The sequence below is a fragment of the Pan troglodytes genome, chromosome 1 (genome assembly GCF_028858775.2).
Source record: "Pan troglodytes isolate AG18354 chromosome 1, NHGRI_mPanTro3-v2.0_pri, whole genome shotgun sequence".
NCBI lineage: Eukaryota > Metazoa > Chordata > Mammalia > Primates > Hominidae > Pan > Pan troglodytes.
The window spans coordinates 39,477,622-39,501,289 of NC_072398.2; the positions used below are offsets into that span (position 1 = coordinate 39,477,622).

The following is a 23,668-nucleotide window of genomic DNA, read 5'->3' on the forward strand; positions in this document are numbered from 1 at the left end:
CGGATGCTCCGAGCCCACTTGCTCCCACTGGGCCCCCTTTCTCCCGAGTTCACTGGAGGAGCCTGTCTCTCTGCTTGTGTCTCCACGGGGCACAGCCCCAGTGCCTCCTCTCTGCACACTGCCCCTGTCTCCACAGGGGCCCATGCCCGCCGGCATGCTGATTGAGCGCTCCTCAGACTTCGGTAAGACCTGGCGAGTGTACCAGTACCTGGCTGCCGACTGCACCTCCACCTTCCCTCGGGTCCGCCAGGGTCGGCCTCAGAGCTGGCAGGATGTTCGGTGCCAGTCCCTGCCTCAGAGGCCTAATGCACGCCTAAATGGGGGGAAGGTAGGTAGAGGGAATCCTGAAAAGTAGGCCTGGGGAGAAATCCCTGATGTCCCACTGTTCACACAGCCACATGGACTCCTGAGAAGGGACGGAAACACCCTCGCCAGCTCCCCTTGCTGACTTTCCTGAATTCCCCCCAGTAACGACCCCTGTGGCCACCCTCAAAACATTTGCTGCTTATCCTCTTTGCTGAGGAAGGATATTTCAGCAACACCTTGGGGCCACCGCATTACTCACCCCTGCCGTCTTCCACAGCCCCCTCCCCCATGACTCATTGGCTCGTCCCTCTAGTGGGAAGATGAAATCGACCCTACTTTGATATGAGGACTTTGGGATGCTAGTTAGATGCAAGTGAGCAAATTACACAAATTTCATTTCACCTTGGTAGGGTTTAACACAAAAATAAACATTTTCAGTTTAATCTATCCATCTAACCCAGTCTTAGCCCTTGGAGGGAATTCTGGTAAACCCAGAGCCCGAATTCTCCTGAGCTTAAACCCTGAGCTAGAAATAAGAACCTGCCTGAAGAAAAACTCAGAATGTTTCTCCCTAAGTCCTCCCAGCGTGGGTCAAATTCTTTCATAACTGCGTTTCCCCATTCCCTGGCAGAGGAGGCTGTAGTTTCTCTTCTCCTTTCCCTGGCTGAGACACAGGTGAGCCCTCAGAGCTGCTCTCATGTGGACCGATGCTCAGAGTGGGGCCCTCTATGCAGGCCATGCAACTCTTCCTTTGGGTTTAGCAGTTCCTCCTTGGTTATACCCTTACCCAAATCTACATTCTTCACACACCAGATAAGAACTTTTTCCTAACTTGTGGAGGGCTGATGTGAAAACTCTTCCTGGGATATGTAGATGATGAGTGGGTTTTTTTTTTTAAAAATAAATCAAAGCATAGTTGAAACTGGGATTGTCCAGAGTGCTGTGGTCACCCACATTCACGCATCCTTGGGTTTTAGATTTCTCACTCATCCTGAGTCATCAGAAAATTAGTATCTCCTAAACCTTCATATGTAGATGATATATCTTACCATACTTTTTGACCCGGGGAACTCAGAAAATTCTTAGGATACTTATATTTTCAACTGGCAGGGGTTGGGGGGGGTACACACACACACACGTTTAGGGCCCAGTGATCATCTTTCTCCCCCACAGCAGATGACAAGCCTCATAGCCATGGTCTATCTCAGGTTCCAGGTAACAAGGACTTCAAGTGTGAGGCATATAATGGAAAGGAAGTTTTCTTCTGAACTCGGGGCACACTATTTGTCTCTTCCTCAGCGCTTCTCTTTCCCTTCCCTCTGTAGGTCCAACTTAACCTTATGGATTTAGCATCTGGGATTCCAGCAACTCAAAGTCAAAAAATTCAAGGTCAGTGTGGTTACTTCTCTTGTCCATGGAACTATGGGTGGGAAAGGAAACAGAGTTGGAGCCCAGGTCATGGAAATTTCCTGGTCTTTCATGTTTTTGTCAATGTGGTTGGGGATTTGATACTTACCCTGCTTGCCCCATAGGGATATTGTCTGTGGGATGCTATGGGATGGTTGAGGTCTGGAAAGGATGGCCCACGGTATCACATATGAAGGAGACTCTATGTGCCTCTAACTTCCTTTCTTTATTTTCCATTCTCCAACTCTTCCCTCCTTGCTGTTTGGCCCTCTCAGAGCTGGGGGAGATCACAAACTTGAGAGTCAATTTCACCAGGCTGGCCCCTGTGCCCCAAAGGGGATACCACCCTCCCAGCGCCTACTATGCTGTGTCGCAGCTCCGTCTGCAGGGGAGCTGCTTCTGTCACGGCCATGCTGATCGCTGTGCACCCAAGCCTGGGGCCTCTGCAGGCCCCTCCACCGCTGTGCAGGTAACAGCCTAGGGTGGGAAGGGGAGAGGAAGGGGGCAGGACCAGGGCAGACTACAGACATTCTTGGGGCTCCTGTAAAGCAGGAAGGGCACTAAATCTAAGACTTGGGTATTTAATACTTCAGCAGCAACAACAAAAAATCTAAGTGGTTTTCGTTCCAAAAATCAGAATCATTTAGTACTTCTTTAGATCTGCTTCCTAATTTGAGATGATTTTCATTTCATTTACATAAGTGTGGAAATTGGGAGGGAGTTTAAGCCAATGATTCTCAACCCTTGTTATGCATTATAATTTCACTGAGAGCTAAAAATGTTGCCCAGCCCTCCACCCTAAGATATTCTAATTTTATGATTGGCTTTTAAAGCTCCCAGGTGACTCGAATGTACTGCCAGGTCTGAGAGCTACTGGTTTGGGGATTTTAAAGTCTCAGCTAGTTGTGAGATATGGGGCACGGTGAGAGACCAATGTTTAGTACAGATGCTAAGTCTACCCTAGACCAGGCGGATTGGCTTCAGCAGGGATGGGGTTTGAGACGTTCCAGTTTAACAAGCCCTCCCCTCCCAAGGGATTTTGCTGTGAAACCAAGCTTGAGAACCACAGGTAGAGAAGAGAGAACCTTGAGCAAAGAAGCAGAGGGACCCAACATGGGAGCGTGACAGCTGTCCTAGTGACAGGCGGACAGGAGGAAATCATGTAAGATGGCCTGGGTGGGAAATAGAGGTGGCACAAGCCTCAGCTGGCATTCTTCTTTCCACTTCTGGGCCAAATTCTGCCCCAGGCTGCAGAGGTGTACAGAGGGAGGCCAGCTCAGGGAGTGTGTCATCTGTCAGGGCCCATGAGACATACTCCTAGAACCCAAGGCTGAGTGACACAGAGGCAATACAACATGCTATGACATGACGAGGTGGGAGGGAGCCACCCAGCCCTGGTGGTCCTCAAATCTGGCCATGCAGTGGAATCACCACTTTTAAAAGGTGCCACTGCCTGGGTCTCATCCCTGAGATTCAGAGTGAATTGGGTCTGGACCTTGGCATTTTAAAAAATGTTCCCCAGGTGACACTGAGGTACAGCCAGTGTTGAGATCTATGGAATTAGAGGCACCAGGGAGGCCTTATGAGAGAGGTGCCATTCTAGCTGGAGCCTAGCTGGCAGGATTTTGTGAATGAATACAGAGAGAAGAGAATTCTAGGCAGAAGAAAAACCATTGCTAAAGGCCAAAAGGTGGAGAAAGTAGGGCTTGCAGAGGGAGCAGCTAGAAGTTCAGCTTGCTATGCTGTCAGCCGGACATGGGAGCTGTGAATGCAGCTAACATCATACAGGTCCTTGAATGCCAAGCTGAAGGTGTTGGGCTTAATTTGGAAGGCAATTAGCACACAACAGCTATTCTATTTTTATACCTTAATGAGTCTAGTGACAGTTCATCACAACAGTTCCATTAGCCAAACAACTGTATTCATAGATTGTTGGAATAGAAATCTCCAGAGGGCCCCACCAGCTTCTGGATCCCACAGTTTGCCAAGGGTGTCTGAGCACCTGCCAAGCGCTGCCTCTGACTGGGTGTCATGGGGGTGTCCAAGTGCAAGCAGCGAGCTTGCAAAAACCTCACTAGGGGAGCAGTGCGGGCACATGCACGTGCACACACACACATGCTCATATGTGCAGAACAATAGCAGACAGTTTCACAGGAGCTGGGTGAAGTCTGCGGCATTCAGAGGAAGCTTCCTGGAAGGGTTGGGATCTAAGCCAGATGCTGAGTGGTGCGCAGAGGGTCAGAGGGCAGTGGGCAGGTCCATCCCTGGTGCCCTTCTTTGTTGATTACTCTTGATGGCTGATGGTCCCCCTCCCAGGTCCACGATGTCTGTGTCTGCCAGCACAACACTGCCGGCCCAAATTGTGAGCGCTGTGCACCCTTCTACAACAACCGGCCCTGGAGACCGGCGGAGGGCCAGGACGCCCATGAATGCCAAAGTAGGAGCTTTGGATCACCCCTCCCCTGTAAGGTCTGGGTCGAGTGCTGGCCCCTCTAGGCCTCGATGATCTCACCTGGGATGCAGGGGGATCCAGTCTTTCTTATGTAAATCTAAACTGAATTGCACCATTACAATTCAAGCTCTCCTGGCTCTGTGAGGATGGAGAGAGTATTTGGGTGACATCCTCCCACTGTCCCCAGCTAGAGCCTGCTTCTTCTGGCCTCTCCAGTTGCTTTACCCTGTTTAGGACATATCTGGTTTTTCTATTGTCATTTTTCCTACTTCAAATGGCTCCCTAGAATCAGGCCCTTTGTTTACATAAATGAGGAAAACAGAGATTCTCATCCTGGAGACAGGCAGTGACCCAGGAGGAGACCAGTGTTGGCAGTGGGAGGGTTGGGGATAGAGCATTCAAAGGGCTCTTTCTTTGGCCCAACATGGCCACTGTTCTTGGGTTTATTCCAACAGTAAGAATCAGGAAGGCTGAGTTCTTATTCTCCTCTGCTTTCTTATTGGTCATGTAACCTTAAATAAGTTATACAAACCTCCCTTGCCCTCAGTTTCCCCACTTCCCTGCCTTGATCATCTTGCAGAGTTGTTACAGATGCCAGTGAGCTTTTGTGGAGCATGCTCTGTAGATAGCAAAGGTGTGGGTCAGATGTCAGCCCTGGGACTCTCTTTTTCCAGGGTGCGACTGCAACGGGCACTCAGAGACATGTCACTTTGACCCCGCTGTGTTTGCCGCCAGCCAGGGGGCATATGGAGGTGTGTGTGACAATTGCCGGGACCACACCGAAGGCAAGAACTGTGAGCGGTGTCAGCTGCACTATTTCCGGAACCGGCGCCCGGGAGCTTCCATTCAGGAGACCTGCATCCGTGAGTAGAGGCTCCGGAGTCCCAGAGTGTCATTTGTCTGTTACTCCCCATCTCCTCTGGGTACAACAGAGTACATGTTCCTGGGCACACCAAGGCCCTCAGGGAGCATGAAAACTTGGCTGTGAGTCAGGATTTGTGGGAGATTATTTTAATTTAGCTATTACTGAGCAAGTCACTTAACCTCTCTGGACCATCAATCGGACAATCAATCAAGAGTTAGGCTTTATTTGGGGCATAGGGAAGAAAAAAGTAAACATAAGATACAGTTTCTGCCATCAGGGAACACACACACTGTTTGGCAATATAAACTGTATACACCTGCAGAAGAGGGATGAAAGCACCTTTTCCGTATGTATATGATTGCCTTTACCATGTTGTAATGAGGTTTGTGATTTAATTTTCTATTTCTCCCAACATCGAGAACTCCTCCATGGCGAGGATTATTTCTCACATCCTCTAGCCCTAGCACACTGACTGGAAAATCACTGATGCTCAGGGAGTGTTTGTGAATGTAATGGGAGGCAACAGGCAGAGGCAGCTTAACATGCCCACAAGAGCCAGCGACTTCATATAGGAGAGGGCTGCCTGGACTGAAGCAATCAGATTCGGGCAGGTTTAGTCAGAAAAGACTTTCTGGATGAAGGGGTCTTACATTTTGAAAGGTCTGAAAGAAGTCAGGGAGTGGGGGTTGGGGAAAGCTGAGTCACTTTCTGTTGATGTTTGTTTCTGGGAAGAGTGAGACACAACTGAGTTTGATCCCTGTTTCTTGCATGAACTTGTAATGAGAACTTGAATAAGTTATTTGACATATCTGAGCCTCGGTTTCCTCCTCTGTACAATGAGAATAATAATCTCCAGGATTATCATGAAGATTACATGAGGCAACATGTGACAGTTCCCAGTTCAGTGGTTGGCACAGAGTAGTTGCTCAGTAAGTAATGACAACAAAACCCCTTCTATAGTACTTAGCATGTGCCAAATATGCTCCCCCTGCTTTATGTTTACTCATTTCTTTCTCTCTCTCTCTCTTTTTTAATGGAGATGGTTTCACTCTTGTTGCCCAGGCTGGAGTGCAATGGCGCCATCTCAGCTTACTGCAACCTCCGCCTCCCAGGTTCAAGTGATTCTTCTGCCTCAGCCTCCTGGTAGCTGGCATTACAGGCATGCGCCACCGTGCCTGGCTAATTTTGTATTTTTAGTAGAGACAGGGTTTCACCATGTTGGTCAGGTTGGTCTCGAACTCCTGACCTCAGGTGATCCACCTGCCTCGGCCTCCCAAAGTGCTGGGATTACAGGCATGAGCCACCGCGCCCAGCCATTTACTAATTTATTTCTCATAAGAAGCCTATGAAGGCTGTATCATTATTTTTATTTTATAGACAAGGAAATTGAGGCACAGAGGGATTAAGTAACTTGACTAAGGCTGTGAATTTGAAATCCAGTGGTGGAACAAGGATTTGAACCAGGCAGCCTGGCTCCTGGAATCTGCTCTGAACTCTACTTTTCTTTGTTCCTACTGCGGTGGCTGCTGTTGTCTCTCAGCCTGCGAGTGTGATCCGGATGGGGCAGTGCCAGGGGCTCCCTGTGACCCAGTGACCGGGCAGTGTGTGTGCAAGGAGCAAGTGCAGGGAGAGCGCTGTGACCTATGCAAGCCGGGCTTCACTGGACTCACCTATGCCAACCCGCAGGGCTGCCACCGTGAGTAGGGGGCTTGGCCCAGCATGACGTGGGGTGGGCTGCATGGGGCCACCAGACCCACGGCTTGCCCTGCTCACTGTGCTCTCTTCAGAGGAAATCCCACTGCAGGGTAGACAGAGGGGGTATGCCTGGGCCTTTGCCAGGAGTCCGGACTTCTTGCCCTCTTACCCAGCGCCAGATGCTGTGCCACTGGCCTCCAGCAGGTGGCAGCACACGTCCGAGTTGGAAGGTGGGACTGAGTCAGCCAGATGGAGGGTGGGCAGGCAGGCGGCTGAGCTGCCAGGTGGCTGGAACTGGTGGGACAGCGCAGGGGTCCTGTGAGTCAGCCATGTCATCTGCAGGGAAGGGCCCTGCCCAGTTCTTTTCCCAGGCAGCGCCCCTCCCTGGATGTGTGTCCTCTGGGGGTGAGTTTTTCATGGAGCGTCTGCCTGAGCTCAGCAGCTCTCCTCCTGCAGGCTGTGACTGCAACATCCTGGGGTCCCGGAGGGACATGCCGTGTGACGAGGAGAGTGGGCGCTGCCTTTGTCTGCCCAACGTGGTGGGTCCCAAATGTGACCAGTGTGCTCCCTACCACTGGAAGCTGGCCAGTGGCCAGGGCTGTGAACCGTGTGCCTGCGACCCGCACAACTCCCTCAGCCCACAGTGCAACCAGGTACGAAGTGAGGGTGGTCCGGGGGCCCCTCAGTGGGAGGGGGGTCCTGAGCACCAGCCTGTCTGCTGCCCCTCCATGCTGCCCTTCTAGGCCTCTCCCCTGTCAGACTGGGCGTCTTCTGTCCCCGTTCTCATTTGGGGAAGTCACCAGATGTCCCTCCCTCTGTGGCTCTTGGCCATCAGTAATACCATATGCACCACACCTTCTGAAGGGCCTACGCTGGGCCTTGACTTCAAGGCTCATCTCTGAGTGGGAGCCCTTGTTTTGTGGGCACAGCAGCTCTGGAGGTGGCCATGAGCCCTGGATTCTACCTGTGGACCAGGAATCTAGGACACAGTCCCTGACACCAGGGTAAGGCAGAGGCTGTGAGGCAGGGTCCACTGACGGTGCTCTCCTCACGCAGTTCACAGGGCAGTGCCCCTGTCGGGAAGGCTTTGGTGGCCTGATGTGCAGCGCTGCAGCCATCCGCCAGTGTCCAAACCGGACCTACGGAGATGCGGCCACAGGATGCCGAGGTGCATGCTCAAAGCCTGGGGGACGCTGAGGCTCTGGGGGCCGAGCACGTGGGTGGGCACATGGTGGGGGCGTGTAGGTCTGCAGCAGGGCAGGATGTCCTGTACTGATGCATGTGGTGTGGGCCTGGGTAGCCCTGTGAGTGCACACACTCCGGCCTGTTGGCGTGGCCTCCAAGCCCCTGAGGCAGGCCTATGCCCTGCTGTTCCTGCGTCCCCATGACATGCTGGTTGCTTTGCTCCCCACTTCCCTGAGAGAGAGAGAGCATTTCCCAGAAGCCATCTCCAGGGCAGCAGCAAGGAGGGGAGGCTGTTTCTTCCCTCTTCATAGATGGAGGAAGTGAGTCCTGAAGGGGAAAGGGTGTCATTTCCCACGGAGTCAGTTTGATGTCACCATAGGAGCACAGGCCTTGGAGTGTGCAGACCAGATTGTGGTCCCAGCTCTGCCCCTGCCTCACTGAGTGACTTTGAGGGAGCTGCTTCCCCTCTTTAGACTTGGTTTCCTTCTTAGAGGAAGAGGCATGCTGTACTTAACCTCTCTGTCCCTCAGTTGCCTCATCTAGAAAAAGTGGGAAAACAAGAGTGCTAATTCCCAGAGTGGTGTGAAGATCCAATGAGTTAATGTGTGTGTGTGACTTTAAGTGGTGCCTGGCACATGGTAGGTGCTAAGTAAGCGTTTGCTTTCACTGCAGCTGTTACCATGGCTTTTATTCTGGCTGCGACTTCTGTTATTCTAAGTCATGTAGAAAGAGCCTCAGGTCAGACCTCCTCTTCAGGGCTCTCCCTGACAGCTGCTTCTGTCTCCCTGACCCCTGTCTCTGACTGTCATTTTTCTTGGCCCTAGCCTGTGACTGTGATTTCCGGGGAACAGAGGGCCCGGGCTGTGACAAGGCATCGGGCCGCTGCCTCTGCCGCCCTGGCTTGACCGGGCCCCGCTGTGACCAGTGCCAGCGAGGCTACTGCAACCGCTACCCGGTGTGCGTGGCCTGCCACCCTTGCTTCCAGACCTATGATGCGGACCTCCGGGAGCAGGCCCTGCACCTTGGTAGACTCCGCAATGCCACCGCCAGCCTGTGGTCAGGGCCTGGGCTGGAGGACCGTGGCCTGGCCTCCCGGATCCTAGATGCAAAGAGTAAGATTGAGCAGATCCGAGCAGTTCTCAGCAGCCCCGCAGTCACAGAGCAGGAGGTGGCTCAGGTGGCCAGTGCCATCCTCTCCCTCAGGTAATTCCCTTTCCCTGCCAAGCATTTGCAAGAATTATGCTCCAGGGGTTCCAGTACCGGGCACGCTGGTCCTTCCTTACATTTATACAGCGCATTAGTTTAAAGGCATTTTCACAGTGCTCTCTCTTTCAACCATTACAACAGTCCTGTGAGGCTGGTGTGGTTTTGCAGATGAGAAAACAGGCACAGACAGGTGGATGTGACAGAGCCACATGACCACCGAAAGGCAGAGCTGGGCCTCAGAACACAGTCCAGGAGCCCAAGCCCAGCGTTCTTTTAAGTGCCCAGTGCTGCCTGTGGGAGAGAGTCAGCTCTGGATTAGTCACCCTGGCGGAGGGCATCTGAGAGGCAGGGGCTCTAAAAATAACTCACGTGTGGCTTTGGAATGGAAGTTGGTCCCGCCCACACCCCCATCCCACCAGCAGAGGTGCCTTCTTAGTGAGGTTCAGTTCTGGAAGCTTCTATAATTAGTTTGCATTCCCTGAGCACTGGCTTTCTGACTGTGCACAGAGCCATCCAGGTGTGTGAGTGGCGGGGAGGGAAAAGGCAGCCTGAGAAGAATGAAAATGTAGGCTCCGTGACTCACGATGTGCTAGAGCTTCTGGCTGGGGGCTCCGGGAGAGGAACTCAAGCGAATATTGAAAACCAACCTACCTTCCTTCCTTCCTTCCTTCTTTTCCTTCTTTTTTCCTTCCTTCCCTCCCTTTTTTTCCTTCCTTCCTTCTTTCCTTCCTTCCTTCCTTCCTTCCTCTCTCTCTTTCTCTCTTTTTTTCTTTCTCTTTACATAATTTTAGAGCATCTATTATGAACCAAGCATTGTACAAGGCATTGGGGATATTGAAATTAGTATGACATAATCTTTGCGCTCAAGAAGCTCGCACTGGGGAGAATGATGTGTAAATGGTAAATTATAATGTGACGCATGTTATAATGTGTCATGGCAGGCTTCACAGAGGTGCCTTCTGACCTAAGTCTCAGATTCGGGCAGTCAGTCCACCAGGTTCAGTAGGTTGGAAACACAGGCATGGAGGGGCATTCCATGGAAGGGCGTTCTGTGCCTGATCAAAGCCTGGAGGTGGAGAATGTGAGGCTTGGAGGAGGGAGCTGGTGGTTGGGTTGGTGGAGCTGCAAAGGGCACAGGGAGAGAGGACTCTCCAAGAGCTCAGTGGCCAAGGGCCTGGGAGGTAGACTCTGAGCCTCCTTCGGGGGGATGACCAGCTGGCAGCAGTGATGGGGTCTGGAGCTGAGTGGGAGGTGTGGACTGTGGAAGAGATTTTGGAGCTGCAGCTGTACAGATGGTAGACGAAGCCAGCCCGTAGAGAGCGAAGGAGGAGGGCATCAGGGCATTGCTCCTCATGGAAGCCAGGATCTGGAAGAGGGGGAGGAGAATTGGGAATGTTGGGTCATGGAAGTCAAGGGAGGAGAGTTTTGTGGCTCCATCTGCGCCTGGACAGAGAAAGGTTGTGCTGGTCGCCAAGCCTCTGTCCAGCGGAACCCCCTTAGCCTGTGGATTCTCTGTTCTGTTGCCTTTGCCCAAGGTCTCTGTCTGTTCTGACTCAGTAGCAGTTGCTCTGAGGGGATAGCTGCTTTGGGGAGGCAAAACTCCCTCCTATATTTTAGTGTAAGCTCCTCTCCCTTCTCAGGCGAACTCTCCAGGGCCTGCAGCTGGATCTGCCCCTGGAGGAGGAGACGTCCCTTCCGAGAGACCTGGAGAGTCTGGACAGAAGCTTCAATGGTCTCCTTACTATGTATCAGAGGAAGAGGGAGCAGTTTGAAAAAATAAGCAGTGCTGATCCTTCAGGTGAGGAGAGGGGCACCCGGATAACCCCGGGCATGGGCACTGCCATGGTGGGCATGCCACCCCCTCTCCCTCCTGCTCCTCCTCCATCTCCATTCCCCACGCTTCTCGCCACAGGAGCCTTCCAGATGCTGAGCACAGCCTACGAGCAGTCAGCCCAGGCTGCTCAGCAGGTCTCTGACAGCTCGCGCCTTTTGGACCAGCTCAGGGACAGCCGGAGAGAGGCAGAGAGGCTGGTGCGGCAGGCGGGAGGAGGAGGAGGCACCAGCAGCCCCAAGCTTGTGGCCCTGAGGCTGGAGATGTCTTCGTTGCCTGACCTGACACCCACCTTCAACAAGGTGACTTGGGGCATGGAGTCCCACTTCCTGGAGCCCACACCCCAGTTTGTCACACACCAACTGCTGCCACCTGTTTCCTATTAGGGCAGACCTGCCCCTGTGAGAACCCCACTCCCCCAGCCATCCCGACCCTTGTACTGCTCACTGTGAGCTCAGTGGTTGCCAAGGAAACCAGTTTCTGGTCCTTGGCTCTCATGGAGATGTCTGGCTGTTTCTGGTGCTTGGTTGTCATGGAGATGTCTGGCTGTTGGTTTCCCAGGTGTGGGGTGGGATTGGTTATTGAGGGGCTTTGGGTAGCCTCTTTAACACCACCATCTCTCCACAGCTCTGTGGCAACTCCAGGCAGATGGCTTGCACCCCAATATCATGCCCTGGTGAGCTATGTCCCCAAGACAATGGCACAGCCTGTGGCTCCCACTGCAGGGGTGTCCTTCCCAGGGCCGGTGGGGCCTTCTTGATGGCGGGGCAGGTGGCTGAGCAGCTGCGGGGCTTCAATGCCCAGCTCCAGCAGACCAGGCAGATGGTAAGTGCAGCCGAGGCGGGGTGGGCACAGGTAGGAGGAGGCAGACAGGATAGATCCCCCGGGCAAGTCAGAGTTCCCATTTTACGCTAAAGTCCAGAGATTTTAGGTGACCTGCTTAAGGTGCCACAGCAAGTGCAAGATAGTTTTTTTTCTCTTTTACTGAACAGCCACATATAAGCTGGGTTGGTTACAAATGCTTCCTAGGTAGGTCTTGGCATAGAGGATGATCCACAGAATCGTGGGGCTGCTGAGAGGTTCCCTTGGGGCCTTACCCCTTCTGACCTAGAGTGTGTGTCAACAGATTAGGGCAGCCGAGGAATCTGCCTCACAGATTCAATCCAGTGCCCAGCGCTTGGAGACCCAGGTAAGCGCCAGCCGCTCCCAGATGGAGGAAGATGTCAGACGCACACGGCTCCTAATCCAGCAGGTCCGGGACTTCCTAACAGGTGAGCCCAGTCTCCACCCCACCTTGGCTGCTGTTCCAGTCCTGCCTGTCCCGCATTCCCATGTTCAGTGCATCAGCCAGCCCTCCCTCCCTCGTCCCAGGCCTGCAACATCCAGGCCTCCACCTCTCCTTGGCACCATGGCCATGACCTTCTCGTTCTCCTGTCTGCCCTCCCCACCCACTCCACTCCCTTGTGGCCCATTCTCATTCTCAACACAACAGCTGAAATATCTCTTTTAAAATGCGTAAGTCAGATCACATCTCACTCCTGCTTAAAATCCTTCAGTGTCTTCACCTTGTTCTTGGAATGAGCTCTCAACTCCTATCGTGGCTACAGAGCCTGGCCTCTGTCCATCTCTTGGGAGTGACCTTGGGCTCTTCTCTGCTTTGTTCACTGGCTGTCCTTGAACATGTCAGGCTCTTGCCTGCTTCAGGGATGTTTATTTGCTCTTTGTCTGCCTGAAGTCCTGTTTCCAGGGCTGCTGCTTCTTGTCCTCTGGGTCATCTCCCCAGAGAGGTGTTTCCTGACCATCCGATCTGGTTGTCCCCCATCATCTTACCTTCCTTGCACTACTCACCCTCATTCAGTTGTCAACAAGTGGATTGTCACTCCACTAGAATGGGGACTCCAGGAGGGCAAGGATGGTTGTCTGTCTTGTTGACCACTGCGTCACCAGCACCTAACATAAGGCCAGACACAGAAAGACATCTGACATTGGTGGCATGAATAAATGAACCAGACACCCTTCCTCACTGCCCTGGGGAGTGAGGAAGGGCTGTACAATGGAAAGATCCCTAAACAGGACCCGGGAGACTCATGTGACATTGGGCAGGCTGCTTTTCTCTTTGCCTCATCTTTTGCTTCTATAAATGGGGACGGTAGTATTTCACAAGTTTATTCTGAGGATCAAATAACTGATGTAAAATGTGTTTTGAAAAAGGAAAAGTGCCTCAGGAACAAGAGTTGATATTGTTAGATTTCTGGTTCCTGCCAGGTTATTTGCTTGGCTGGGAGCCCAGTTAATACGAGCCCAGGGCTTGGTGTAATGACAGTGGCTCCTCTTGCTACTATTACAGTGTTTTTGCCCCAGATAGGCCGAAGTCCCCTCCTGAGTGCAGGTGGCGGGTCAGAGAGGGGCAGGAATGTTCTTCTGAGGTCTCATGACTTGCATAAGGCCTTGAGGCACTCACCTGGGGAAAATATTACCTGGGGATGTAGGGAGATTGTGCCCCACAAACGTGGATGATGGGGGAGGTCAAGGTGTGGGTCTTAGGCTCATGGATAAGGGATTCTTGCCCCTGAGTCAAGTCCAGTGAGGCTGAATGGCCACTCATCCTGCATTAATCTCAGCCAGGGCTCTGGCCTCAGTGGGTGGGAGGTGAGTTGGAATTCTCTCCTGCTGGGTGCAGCTGAGGCTCATGTGAACAGATAGGGAGCTGCCAGGCCCTTTTTGTCCTCTCTCTTATACTTGTATCTCAGGTCAAGTCTTATGATGAGTCCAGGGTCAGAGAGAAAAAGCAGGGCCTGAGAGAGGCCTGGCCCCAGGGGGAAACCCAGGAAAATTTTCTGTAGCGGTGGGCTTGGACTCTGGTCTGCAGAGTCCTGGTGCAGAAGCCACTGAGCGCTGGCTGCTGTCTGATATAGGGTCACAGTGTGGGAGGGAGAGTGGAAAGTCTGTGGAGGGAGGAGGAAACATCGCCTTTCCCAGTTCTTCAAATGGAATTGACAAAATGAATAGTTAAGGCTTATTAAGTTCTAACTGAGTCCAGGCACTGTTCCAAGTGCTTTGCATGTATTACATCATTTATTCCTGACTACATGAACTAAGTACTCTTATTACTTCCACTTTGCACACAAGTAATCTAGGCACAGAGAGGTTAAGCAACTTGCCTAAAGGCATCTAGCTTGGCAGTGGTGCAGGTAGGCTTCAAGCCTAATTGTCTGACTCTGTCATTCACACCCTATTGCTTTACGGCATAGACACACACATACATACACACATGTGAGTGTGCATACACAAACACACTTTCTCTTGCCTCTTGCCTTTGCGAATGTTTTTCCTCTCTCTGGATTGTCTCCCCTCTCCCACCTTTGCTGACCTGTCTAGCTCCTGCTCATCCTCTAGGAATCTAGGCATCCCACTCTCCAGGCAGCCTCCCTGGACCTATCAGATGGCGCTGGGGGCCCCTTCCATGGCCATCATAGCACCTGTGTTTACTCCGCTCACTCAAAGCTGTACTTCCTTGTTCATGTGCCTGTCTCCCATTAGATTTCCAGCTCCATAAAGGCAGGGACTGAGTTTAATTTGATTTGCAGTCTCAACTCCTCCCATGCTTTTGCTCAAAGCAGTAAATATTTACTGAGCCCATCCTGAGACCCAGAAGGCTCTGAGACTGAATGTCATGCCGATTGACCCTGAGGGTGCAGCTGAAGTGGTGCAGAGTAAAGGAAGGGCAAGATCTAGATGGGGATGTGCTCATCCTGGAAGGCTTTCTTGGGAAGGTGCACGTGAAGCCTTGTTTTGAGAGTGGGACTCTGGGTTAGAAGAGAGGTCGACGAGCTCTATTAGGAAGGTCCTTATGAAAGCTTGCTGCTGGGATAAACCCACTTAATGAAACTCAACCACAGTTATGCTGCATGCAAGCCCCGAGGGACACAGCAATGAACAAGCATGGCTTCCACCCTCCAGGAGTGTCCTTCCACCTGGCATGGGATGGGGCAGGGAATGAGACCTGTGTGACCAGCTAGTATCCTCTAGTTGTAGAGTGAGACTGGGCCTAGGGCCCCAGAGGAGTTCAGATCCCAGGGCAAATCATCTGGTGAGTGGGTGCCCCCCTCCTTAATACCTCAATACCAGTGAAATCTGTAAAAGCAAATTGGGAGAGATGGGGAGGAGATGTCATCTCTGTACTTCTGACCTTACCCTCTGACCCAGAGTTGGTTTGTAACAACTCTTGCAAATGGATTGTTTCATGTTGTACCTTCAGATTGGGGATTGATATTCCTTTTTCACCAATCAGGAAACTGAGCTGAGAGGAACCACTTGACTTGCCCAGGTGGCTTGAACAGTAAAGCAGAGATCTGAACCTGAAGCCCTGTCAATCATTCATTCACTCTACACACATGAGGACCTCCAAGCGCCAGGCACTGTGCTGGGGCCTGGGGATATAGCTGTGGACAAAACCCAGGCCCTGCCCTTGTAGAGCTTACATTCTAGAGGAAAAGAGACCAAACAAACCAGTTAAATGAGTACAGTGTTTGGCACATGGGTGGTGCAACTGCTAGACAGAAAGATAAGGCAGGGAGGGACGATAAGGTGTGCTACAGTCCAGGGTGGAGGTTGCAATTCTAGATTGGATGGCTGGGGTTGGCCTCCCTGAGAAGGTGATATTCCAGCAGAGACTTGATCATTCTTATTTGCCTTTGCACAAATGAGCAATCTTGCCTGAGGGGGAGTGCAGGGAAGGGGTCTTTTTGCCAAGGAAGCAGCTCCAGTTTCTGGCCACTCTTCCCAATTTAGGGCTGATTGTGCATGTGCTGCAGGCATTGTTCAGTACCAGCTGTCTGGCACCACCTCCTTCTCCCCAGCCCGCAGCTTCCTGTGGCACCAGACACTTAGTTGGCACAGCTGTGACGCCACCCCTCCTCCTCCCTGCTGCAGCATGGAGCACAGGATAGTCATCCTCCTACAGCATTCCCAGAAATCCCTGGAGAACGGGCGCCTGAGTCTGGTTGAAAGGGGGCAGCAGCTCCTTGGGATACCACGGTAGAGGGGCCACTGCGGGTGCCTTCCACAAGTGCTGCTCAGCTAGGAGAGGCCTCGTATCTCCGGGGAGGTTAGTGGGCTCCTACAGTCAAATGCATGGTTGTCTTCCAGACCCCGACACTGATGCAGCCACTATCCAGGAGGTCAGCGAGGCCGTGCTGGCCCTGTGGCTGCCCACAGACTCAGCTACTGTTCTGCAGAAGATGAATGAGATCCAGGCCATTGCAGCCAGGCTCCCCAACGTGGACTTGGTGCTGTCCCAGACCAAGCAGGACATTGCGCGTGCCCGCCGGTTGCAGGCTGAGGCTGAGGAAGCCAGGTATGGCCTTGGGCCCTGAACTTCTCTCTGCCCAGGACTAGGCTGGTGTTTTGCTCCTCAACCCCGTTGCTGGGAGAGGGGTACAGAGGGCTGGGAGACAGGAGGGGGTGCTTACCACGGTGGAGAGTGGTACACAGAGTCCAGAGTGCAGGTTAAACTTAATTTGCATGACTGTGTCTTCCGTATTGGAAACCGCCCAGAAGGTGTCTTGGGCATAATGGGAACATTCATCACGTCTGCTTGGTGGGGTCCTGGGACATCAAAGCTACTGAGTTAATACTTTCCTTGCTCTTTGCCTTGGCTGGGAAGAGTGTTCTTTTGGACTGGTGTGTGAGTCGAACCACACATTGATTCACTGTTCACTCATTCTCTCTCTCCTCTCCCTGCTGCTTCTCTCACCCAGGAGCCGAGCCCATGCAGTGGAGGGCCAGGTGGAAGATGTGGTTGGGAACCTGCGGCAGGGGACAGTGGCACTGCAGGAAGCTCAGGACACCATGCAAGGCACCAGCCGCTCCCTTCAGCTTATCCAGGACAGGGTTGCTGAGGTGAGGCATTATGGCTTCCTCCACCCATATTTGGGCATAAACAGGAAAATTTGGGCACCAGGCATAGAAAATGCCAGAAAGTGACTAGATAAAACCTGAGGTGGAGTTCTAGAGGAGAATGACAAGCTTTGGGCAGGCTTTGGGCCTTGGATTTTCTGGTCTTGTGGCTGGGATGCAGAAGGAGGGGTGAGAGGTGGGCAATTGTGTTTGTTCTGGTTGGAGAGGGTTTTTGCTGCCTGATGAGTTGGAGAAAAAATGGGGATGAACCCCCCCACCTATGAGACCCACCACAAAGGCCAGATCTCCCTCTTTCCACAAAGGTTCAGCAGGTACTGCGGCCAGCAGAAAAGCTGGTGACAAGCATGACCAAGCAGCTGGGTGACTTCTGGACACGGATGGAGGAGCTCCGCCGCCAAGCCCGGCAGCAGGGGGCAGAGGCAGTCCAGGCCCAGCAGCTTGCGGAAGGTGCCAGCGAGCAGGCATTGAGTGCCCAAGAGGTACAGAGAAGGCGGAGTTAGCTCAATGATGTACGGCCAGTGAGGGGGTCCTGAGCAGGGGAGGACTTTGCACACTTTATAAGACCACAAACTCAAAAGTGCTTAGAATAACAGAACCAGAAGAGGCTTGAGAGTCAACCCAAACCTGGCCAGGCATCTGATTTCTCCCTACACTGCCTTTGGTATAGCTGGCTCAGGGACACTGGAGATGACCTAGTCCAGTCCCTTTCCTTTTATAGATGAGGTGGTGACTCGTTCACAGGCCTAAGAATCATCTACAAAGCAGGTCCCCTGACACGGGATCCAGAGCTTGTCTCTTGGATTCCCAGCCTGGACAGATGCTCTTTGCTTAACCTAACCTGGGCTCCATGACTGTCAGAATTAGATGAGAGAGAAGATCAAAGAGCCCATTCTCAGTGTCTCAAGCACACTACCTGCTCCCGCTATGGCCAGGAACATTGGCACTTTCAATCCTGGTACAGTGACCAAGTTGCTAAGTATGCTATTAAGTGACAGCCTACTATTAATATCCTATGATGTGACTGACATTGTCCTGGGAGTGAGGTGGGTCATGTCAAGAGCTGGAGACGGGAAGAGGGAAACACAGAAGTTTAAGTCATAGTCTGTGGCTCAGGGGTTTCAATAGGCAAAACCAATGCTATTGGGGGCTAATAGGAGGCACCTTCCCACTGTGTATTGATTTGGGTGATATCAAGTGCTTTGGCCACAGGTCTTCAGGACCTTGCATGATGACAATGACACTGAGACTATTCTACCTTTTTCAGGGATTTGAGAGAATAAAACAAAAGTATGCTGAGTTGAAGGACCGGTTTGGTCAGAGTTCCATGCTGGGTGAGCAGGGCGCCCAGATCCAGAGTGTGAAGACAGAGGCAGAGGAGCTGTTTGCGGAGACCATGGAGATGATGGACAGGATGAAAGGTGAGGGAATGGTTTAGGGGCATGGACTATTGGGCATTCATGAAGGCTGGTCCCACCCAACCCAAGGCTTCTGAAGCCCATTCTTATTGGAGCTAGCCGTGCTATGGGAGTGAGATCAAATGAGATTTTTTCTGGGCGTCTAGCATGTATGAGGCTGGGGAATGCAGAGATGGTCCCATGACTTGTCCTGGCCTCAAAAAGCTTGCAATTAATGGGACCATTTTTTCTATTTTTGCAAACAGTGGGGTCATATTTTCTATTCCTATTGCTTTATGCTTAAGATGCATAGAATTATATTTAACAGGATGAGGTGGTCTCCGATAGGGGTTGAATAATAAGAGTTCTGGGGCTCAGGGAATAAATAATTTGAGAGAGACATGTTCAGTGAAGGTAAGAAAAGAAGATTTGAGATGGGCCTGGAAGGATGTGTAGGCCTGGGAGAAGCTGTGAGGAAGAGGAGGGACATTAGGATAAGGGTGTTGGGAAGCCCCAACAAGGTATGTTCTGACATAGGGACAGGAGAAGAGGGTTGCTGAGGAGCTGGTAGGAAAGAAGTGGCATGGGGTCAATATGACTTGTCCCTGTGCCTGGCTTCTAGTGTGAGGATGAGGAGGATAGATAGCTCAGGAGGTGGTAGGGCACATCCAAGGGTTTTGAATATGACAGAAACATAATGAAAGTAGCTTTCGAAAGGGTTCCAAAAATTCCTTAGAAAGGAGAACAGGGGCTCCTGGGAACTAGAGTCATCGCTAAGATATGATGATGGGTGTTTGTGACCTCCTTCATTAGCCTTGGACAACTGTGAGAGCCCAGAGGGTCAGGGGCCCAGGGATAATTAGGAGTGGGAGCCTGCTGGGTTTGGCCCCTGCCAGGTTACTAAGCATGGGATGGGGCTGGAGAGGCATGAAGCTGGAGGGGCACCACTGCTTTAGAGGCCAGATTTTTCTGGAGGGGATTCCTCTACACATGCTACCTCCAGTTAGTAGGAGGGGAAGGAAGGGTTGGGAGTCTTGGGGAGTCTCACCATCAACTCCTCCTCCTGCTGCTGTTCCATGTGCCTCAGACATGGAGTTGGAGCTGCTGCAGGGCAGCCAGGCCATCATGCTGCGCTCAGCGGACCTGACAGGACTGGAGAAGCGTGTGGAGCAGATCCGTGACCACATCAATAGGCGCGTGCTCTACTATGCCACCTGCAAGTGATGCTACAGCTTCCAGCCCGTTGCCCCACTCATCTGCCGCCTTTGCTTTTGGTTGGGGGCAGATTGGGTTGGAATGCTTTCCATCTCCAGGAGACTTTCATGCAGCCTAAAGTACAGCCTGGACCACCCCTGGTGTGTAGCTAGTAAGATTACCCTGAGCTGCAGCTGAGCCTGAGCCAATGGGACAGTTACACTTGACAGACAAAGATGGTGGAGACTGGCATGCCATTGAAACTAAGAGCTCTCAAGTCAAGGAAGCTGGGCTGGGCAGTATCCCCCGCCTTTAGTTCTCCACTGGGGAGGAATCCTGGACCAAGCACAAAAACTTAACAAAAGTGATGTAAAAATGAAAAGCCAAATAAAAATCTTTGGAAAAGAGCCTGGAGGTTCAACGAGGAAAAACCGTCTGTCCCCTCACTGGGTAAACTCTTGCCACTGTTTCTGTCTCCCATTTGGGGTTTGTGGGGACTCCTCTATTCAAGCCCATAGTTTGCTCTCCTCTGTTCCACCCGGCTTTCTGGGCATCCAGATTTAGGGAGTCTGGGCCCCTCTGCTCTAGAACCTGATGGATTCTATCCTTGAGAGACCAGACAAGCAGTTTTCATCTCTAAGCAGCGATTCAACTTCTTGCTTACAGATGGGGAAATAGAAATCCAGGGAAGGGAAGGAACGTTCAAATTCATGCAGCTTCCAGAGGAAGGACTAAGACTAGAATCTATGTCTCTTGGGGTCTTAAAGAGAAGTTGTAAATGGATATGTGTGGGGGGTGGGGTGGAGGATGATATGGAATGGCATGGACATTTGTGTGTTAACCATGGCCCAAGCAGGCACTGTGCTAGACATTTTATCTACATTAACTTCTTGATCATTGTTAATCGTTTTGATTATTTATTGGCCACGAGGCTGGGCACATCATCTGCATCATTTCATGATGCAGGTGGCACTGCTATTCCCATTGGATAAGTGAGGAAACCAAGGCACGAAAGACTAAGTAACTTCCCCAAGGTCACAGATATGGCAGGTCAGGGCAGAGCTGGGGCTCGAACTCATGCTCATCTAATACGGCCATTAAGAGAATGGCCACTAAAGCCAGACTGCCTCGGTTCCAACAGAACCTGTCCCAAGGGGTTGTTGTGAGAAGTAATGAGTTAATGATGTAACTCATGTCCAGTGCCTGGAGCACTGTATACTCAGCTATATGCACATCTGTATGCACATCAGCTACAACTGCTGGTTCCTTGCTGACCCCAGCCATCCATGCACTCTCTACTCCAGACATGCTCAGAAGTCCCTGAACTGCTCCTGACTTTGAAAGAACCAAATGAAGCCTCATAGAGAAAAATATGTCCATTTTATTAAGCACAACACTGAGCATGAAGCTGGAGGGGTGGAGGGCGAGGAAACTGGGGAAGGACAAGAATGGTGTGCTGGACTTTCAGGGAGAGAAAAGGGAACAGAGGCAGGATTAGAACTCCTGGCAGACATTAAAATAGTCAACTTCCAAGGTTAACCCCATTGGGTGTGTGCGCGGAGGGCATGTGGCCAGGATAAGAATTCCTTGCAGCCCTTACTCATGAACTTCTTTCTATTCCACTTTGGAGGGTGTGGCACTGCTTTTAGATTGAGGCAGGGAGAAGGGCCAGAAGTGTGCTGGCTGGGTTTCAGCACACTTGGGAGCTAATCCTGGAGTTAAGGATTAGAACTTGAAGAGCTCACAGGCAGACCACCATGGGGAGCTGCCTGTCATTCATGCAGATGGGCAGGCAACGACATTAATGAGCCCAATCTGGCCAAGAGGTTGGAGGCTTGAGAGGTGGGAGTGAGTGTGTGCAGAGTGGGAGTCTGGGTAGATGCTCCATATGGCTTTGCTTGGAGAAGGTGACACAGCCTGGCCAGCCCATTAAGCTTTTCACGACAAACAGCACAGACCCAGGCGAGAGCTATCTACGTACACTGCACAGAGCCACGGCACGTAGGGTGTGGGGCATACAGCAGGCAGGTCAGGGAGACCTGGAAGCTGGTGGGCACCGCTTCTCCTGCTCACAGCTTCAACAAGGCTTCTACGCCTTGGGGCTCCCTCCTGGGCCTCCTGTGAGGGGCTGCCCTGCTGGCAGCAGGCTGGTGCTTCTGGCCAGAAACTGCTTCTGCTAGGCCCTGCTCCACTTGCTCTGCCTTCCTCCCTCTGCCGGATAGACACCAGGTTTGGAAGAGCAGAGGAGTTGAATATGTCTCCTGCAAGAGAAAGGGGCTCAGAGTGAGGAGGGGGCTGCCACCTCAGACCCCATCACTCACACTCTGGCATGGGGCTCTCCTCTGGGACAGAAACTCTCCCCAAGCCTCACACTGTGACCCTCCTAACCTGAAAATTGCAGTGACACAGGCACAGGCTCCAGGAATCACATAATGAGACAGACTCCAGTCTGCCCTGCCCGGCAGTGGGAGCTGCCACTGGCTTTAACTGGTACCATGACCTCCGACTTGAAGTTCCTAGAAAGGAAATGAAGCAACAACCTTTGAAGTATTTGAGGGAAGAAGAGTTGATGGGGCAGGGCAGAGGTGGTAGTTCTCTGTGCCTGTGGCATCCACTCAGCTCTCCCCTCATGAGGTTCAGAAAGTTCAAGAACCTGCAGAAAAGATAAAGATAACCAAGCCCCCCTACCCTTCCTTCTGCAAAGCACAGAGGCCCTGGAAACTCGGGGAATCTGATGCTCACCACTTGCAAATACCCAGTTTTCTGTGGGCTTTTATCATTTCTGTTGCTTCACTAACCTTTTATAGTACCTCTGTGAGGCAGGCTAATTGGGTAAATAGACTTCAACCCAGTTTACAGGTGAGCAAAATAGAAGCAGAGACATTGACTCGTCAATGGCCTCACAACTAGTAAGTGATGGGGACAGGGCTGGAAGCATTTTCCTTGCCCCCTCATCCAGAACTCATCCCTCCCTATAGAGCTGCCTATGAGTGGGAGAGGCCTTTGTGTCCATTTCTTTCAGTCCTGTTGGCCGATTTCTTTCAGACCCAAGCTGGGGCTCCATCTTTGGCTAAAAATACATACTGTTTTTTGTTGGCCTTTTTGAGGAGTGTGGGCTCAGAGCAGTAGGAGGACTTTCCTTTGCTCCCAATGTTCAGGCAGCTGGAGCAGCAGCCACAGGGCCCGGCGGCCAGGGACCCCTGATGCATGGGCACCAGGCTGCTGCTGATGTGGAGGGAGCCATTGACCAGGCAGTTGAGGGACCTGCCACCAGGGGCAGTGGGCCGGCGGCCATGCTGGCAGGGTAATTGGGTCAGGGCAGGGAGTGCTACAGTGTGGTCCAGGACAGGTGCCTCGGTGATGGTGATCTCAGGGGAGCTGGGTCTAGAGGTTTCTGAGGCTTGAGTTTCAGGCGGCCTGTTCTCCACCTCTGGGCGGACGCCCGGGCTGTGCAGGTTCATGTGTAGCTTCCTCATGTGGTGCACCACAGCTGCTGCGTTGAAGGCTTGCTAAGGAGACACAAGAGCAGCCTCTGGCCTTCTGCAACCTCAGAGGGCCTTGGAGCTTAAACTTTCCCTTTGCCTTGTGGCCTCTTGAAACCTGGGTGCCCACTTCTCATTCCAGAGAGGGTACAGGGAGCTCCAATGCCTTCTGGGACATCCCAAGGAAAGCCCTTATGTCAGCCCCTGCCAGCCCAGCCTCCAGGGGCCCAGAACAGCTTTCCCACCCCCTGGAGAGGACAGCTTACCCTCCACTTGCTCTTAGCAAAGTTCTTCTGGATCTGGAGGCTGACTGATGGGTAGATGTCCCGGTGGAGGGCTGTGTTTCCGTCAATCCTGTGGATGTAAGAGGGGACACCTGGCTACTGGGTGGCTATTTACACTCATCCAGGGAGTGGGCAGGGTGCCTGCAGGTCTAGGTGAGAGCTGGATAGAGTGCGCAGAGGAAAGACAGCCCACAGCAGGAAAGGGCTGCAAGCAGGGCTCCTCCGTGCCCCTGGGCAAGTAAGAGTCGGCTTTAGCTTTGGCAAAATCAAAAACTTTTAGAGCAAGGTCAACAAGCTATAGCCTATAGGCCAAATCGACCTATTGCCTGTTTTTGTAAATAAGGTTTTATGGGGACACAGTGGTGCCCATTAATTCAGGTATTGTCTGTGGCTCCTTTTGCACTGTGACAGCAGGGTTGAGTAGTTGCCATAAAGACAGTATGGCCAG

The 23,668-nt window shown here is 52.2% G+C and overlaps 2 protein-coding genes across 4 annotated transcripts in view; one reads left to right on the top strand and one right to left on the bottom strand.

The window, feature by feature from the left end:
• The window catches only part of LAMB3 (laminin subunit beta 3), a 53,626-nt gene that overhangs the window by 24,132 nt on the left and 5,826 nt on the right, over positions 1-23,668 (top strand). The window contains exons 7-24 of one of the 2 annotated variants that reach the window (XM_054658208.2): positions 137-328; positions 1,632-1,695; positions 1,989-2,182; positions 4,030-4,150; positions 4,840-5,028; positions 6,571-6,726; positions 7,182-7,378; positions 7,782-7,893; positions 8,735-9,113; positions 10,757-10,914; positions 11,029-11,249; positions 11,575-11,772; positions 12,074-12,218; positions 16,096-16,303; positions 16,707-16,848; positions 17,169-17,345; positions 18,131-18,284; positions 19,348-19,885. In XM_054658208.2, coding sequence (XP_054514183.1) covers positions 137-328; positions 1,632-1,695; positions 1,989-2,182; positions 4,030-4,150; positions 4,840-5,028; positions 6,571-6,726; positions 7,182-7,378; positions 7,782-7,893; positions 8,735-9,113; positions 10,757-10,914; positions 11,029-11,249; positions 11,575-11,772; positions 12,074-12,218; positions 16,096-16,303; positions 16,707-16,848; positions 17,169-17,345; positions 18,131-18,284; positions 19,348-19,484 — 3,144 coding nt within the window. In that variant the 3' untranslated portion in view covers positions 19,485-19,885. Of the gene's footprint in view, positions 1-136; positions 329-1,631; positions 1,696-1,988; positions 2,183-4,029; positions 4,151-4,839; positions 5,029-6,570; positions 6,727-7,181; positions 7,379-7,781; positions 7,894-8,734; positions 9,114-10,756; positions 10,915-11,028; positions 11,250-11,574; positions 11,773-12,073; positions 12,219-16,095; positions 16,304-16,706; positions 16,849-17,168; positions 17,346-18,130; positions 18,285-19,347; positions 19,886-23,668 lie in introns of those variants that run through there. The other variant, XM_054658213.2, reaches the window with a different exon arrangement.
• CAMK1G (calcium/calmodulin dependent protein kinase IG) overlaps positions 20,816-23,668 on the bottom strand; it is a 30,234-nt gene continuing 27,381 nt past the window's right edge. For both annotated transcript variants that reach the window (XM_003308724.6, XM_525051.8), the window contains exons 10-13: positions 23,203-23,290; positions 22,539-22,963; positions 21,843-21,970; positions 20,816-21,715 (exon numbers count right to left, since the gene is read on the bottom strand). In XM_003308724.6, the coding sequence (XP_003308772.1) occupies positions 21,880-21,970; positions 22,539-22,963; positions 23,203-23,290 (604 nt within the window). In that variant the 3' untranslated portion in view covers positions 20,816-21,715; positions 21,843-21,879. The remainder of the gene's footprint in view (positions 21,716-21,842; positions 21,971-22,538; positions 22,964-23,202; positions 23,291-23,668) is intronic.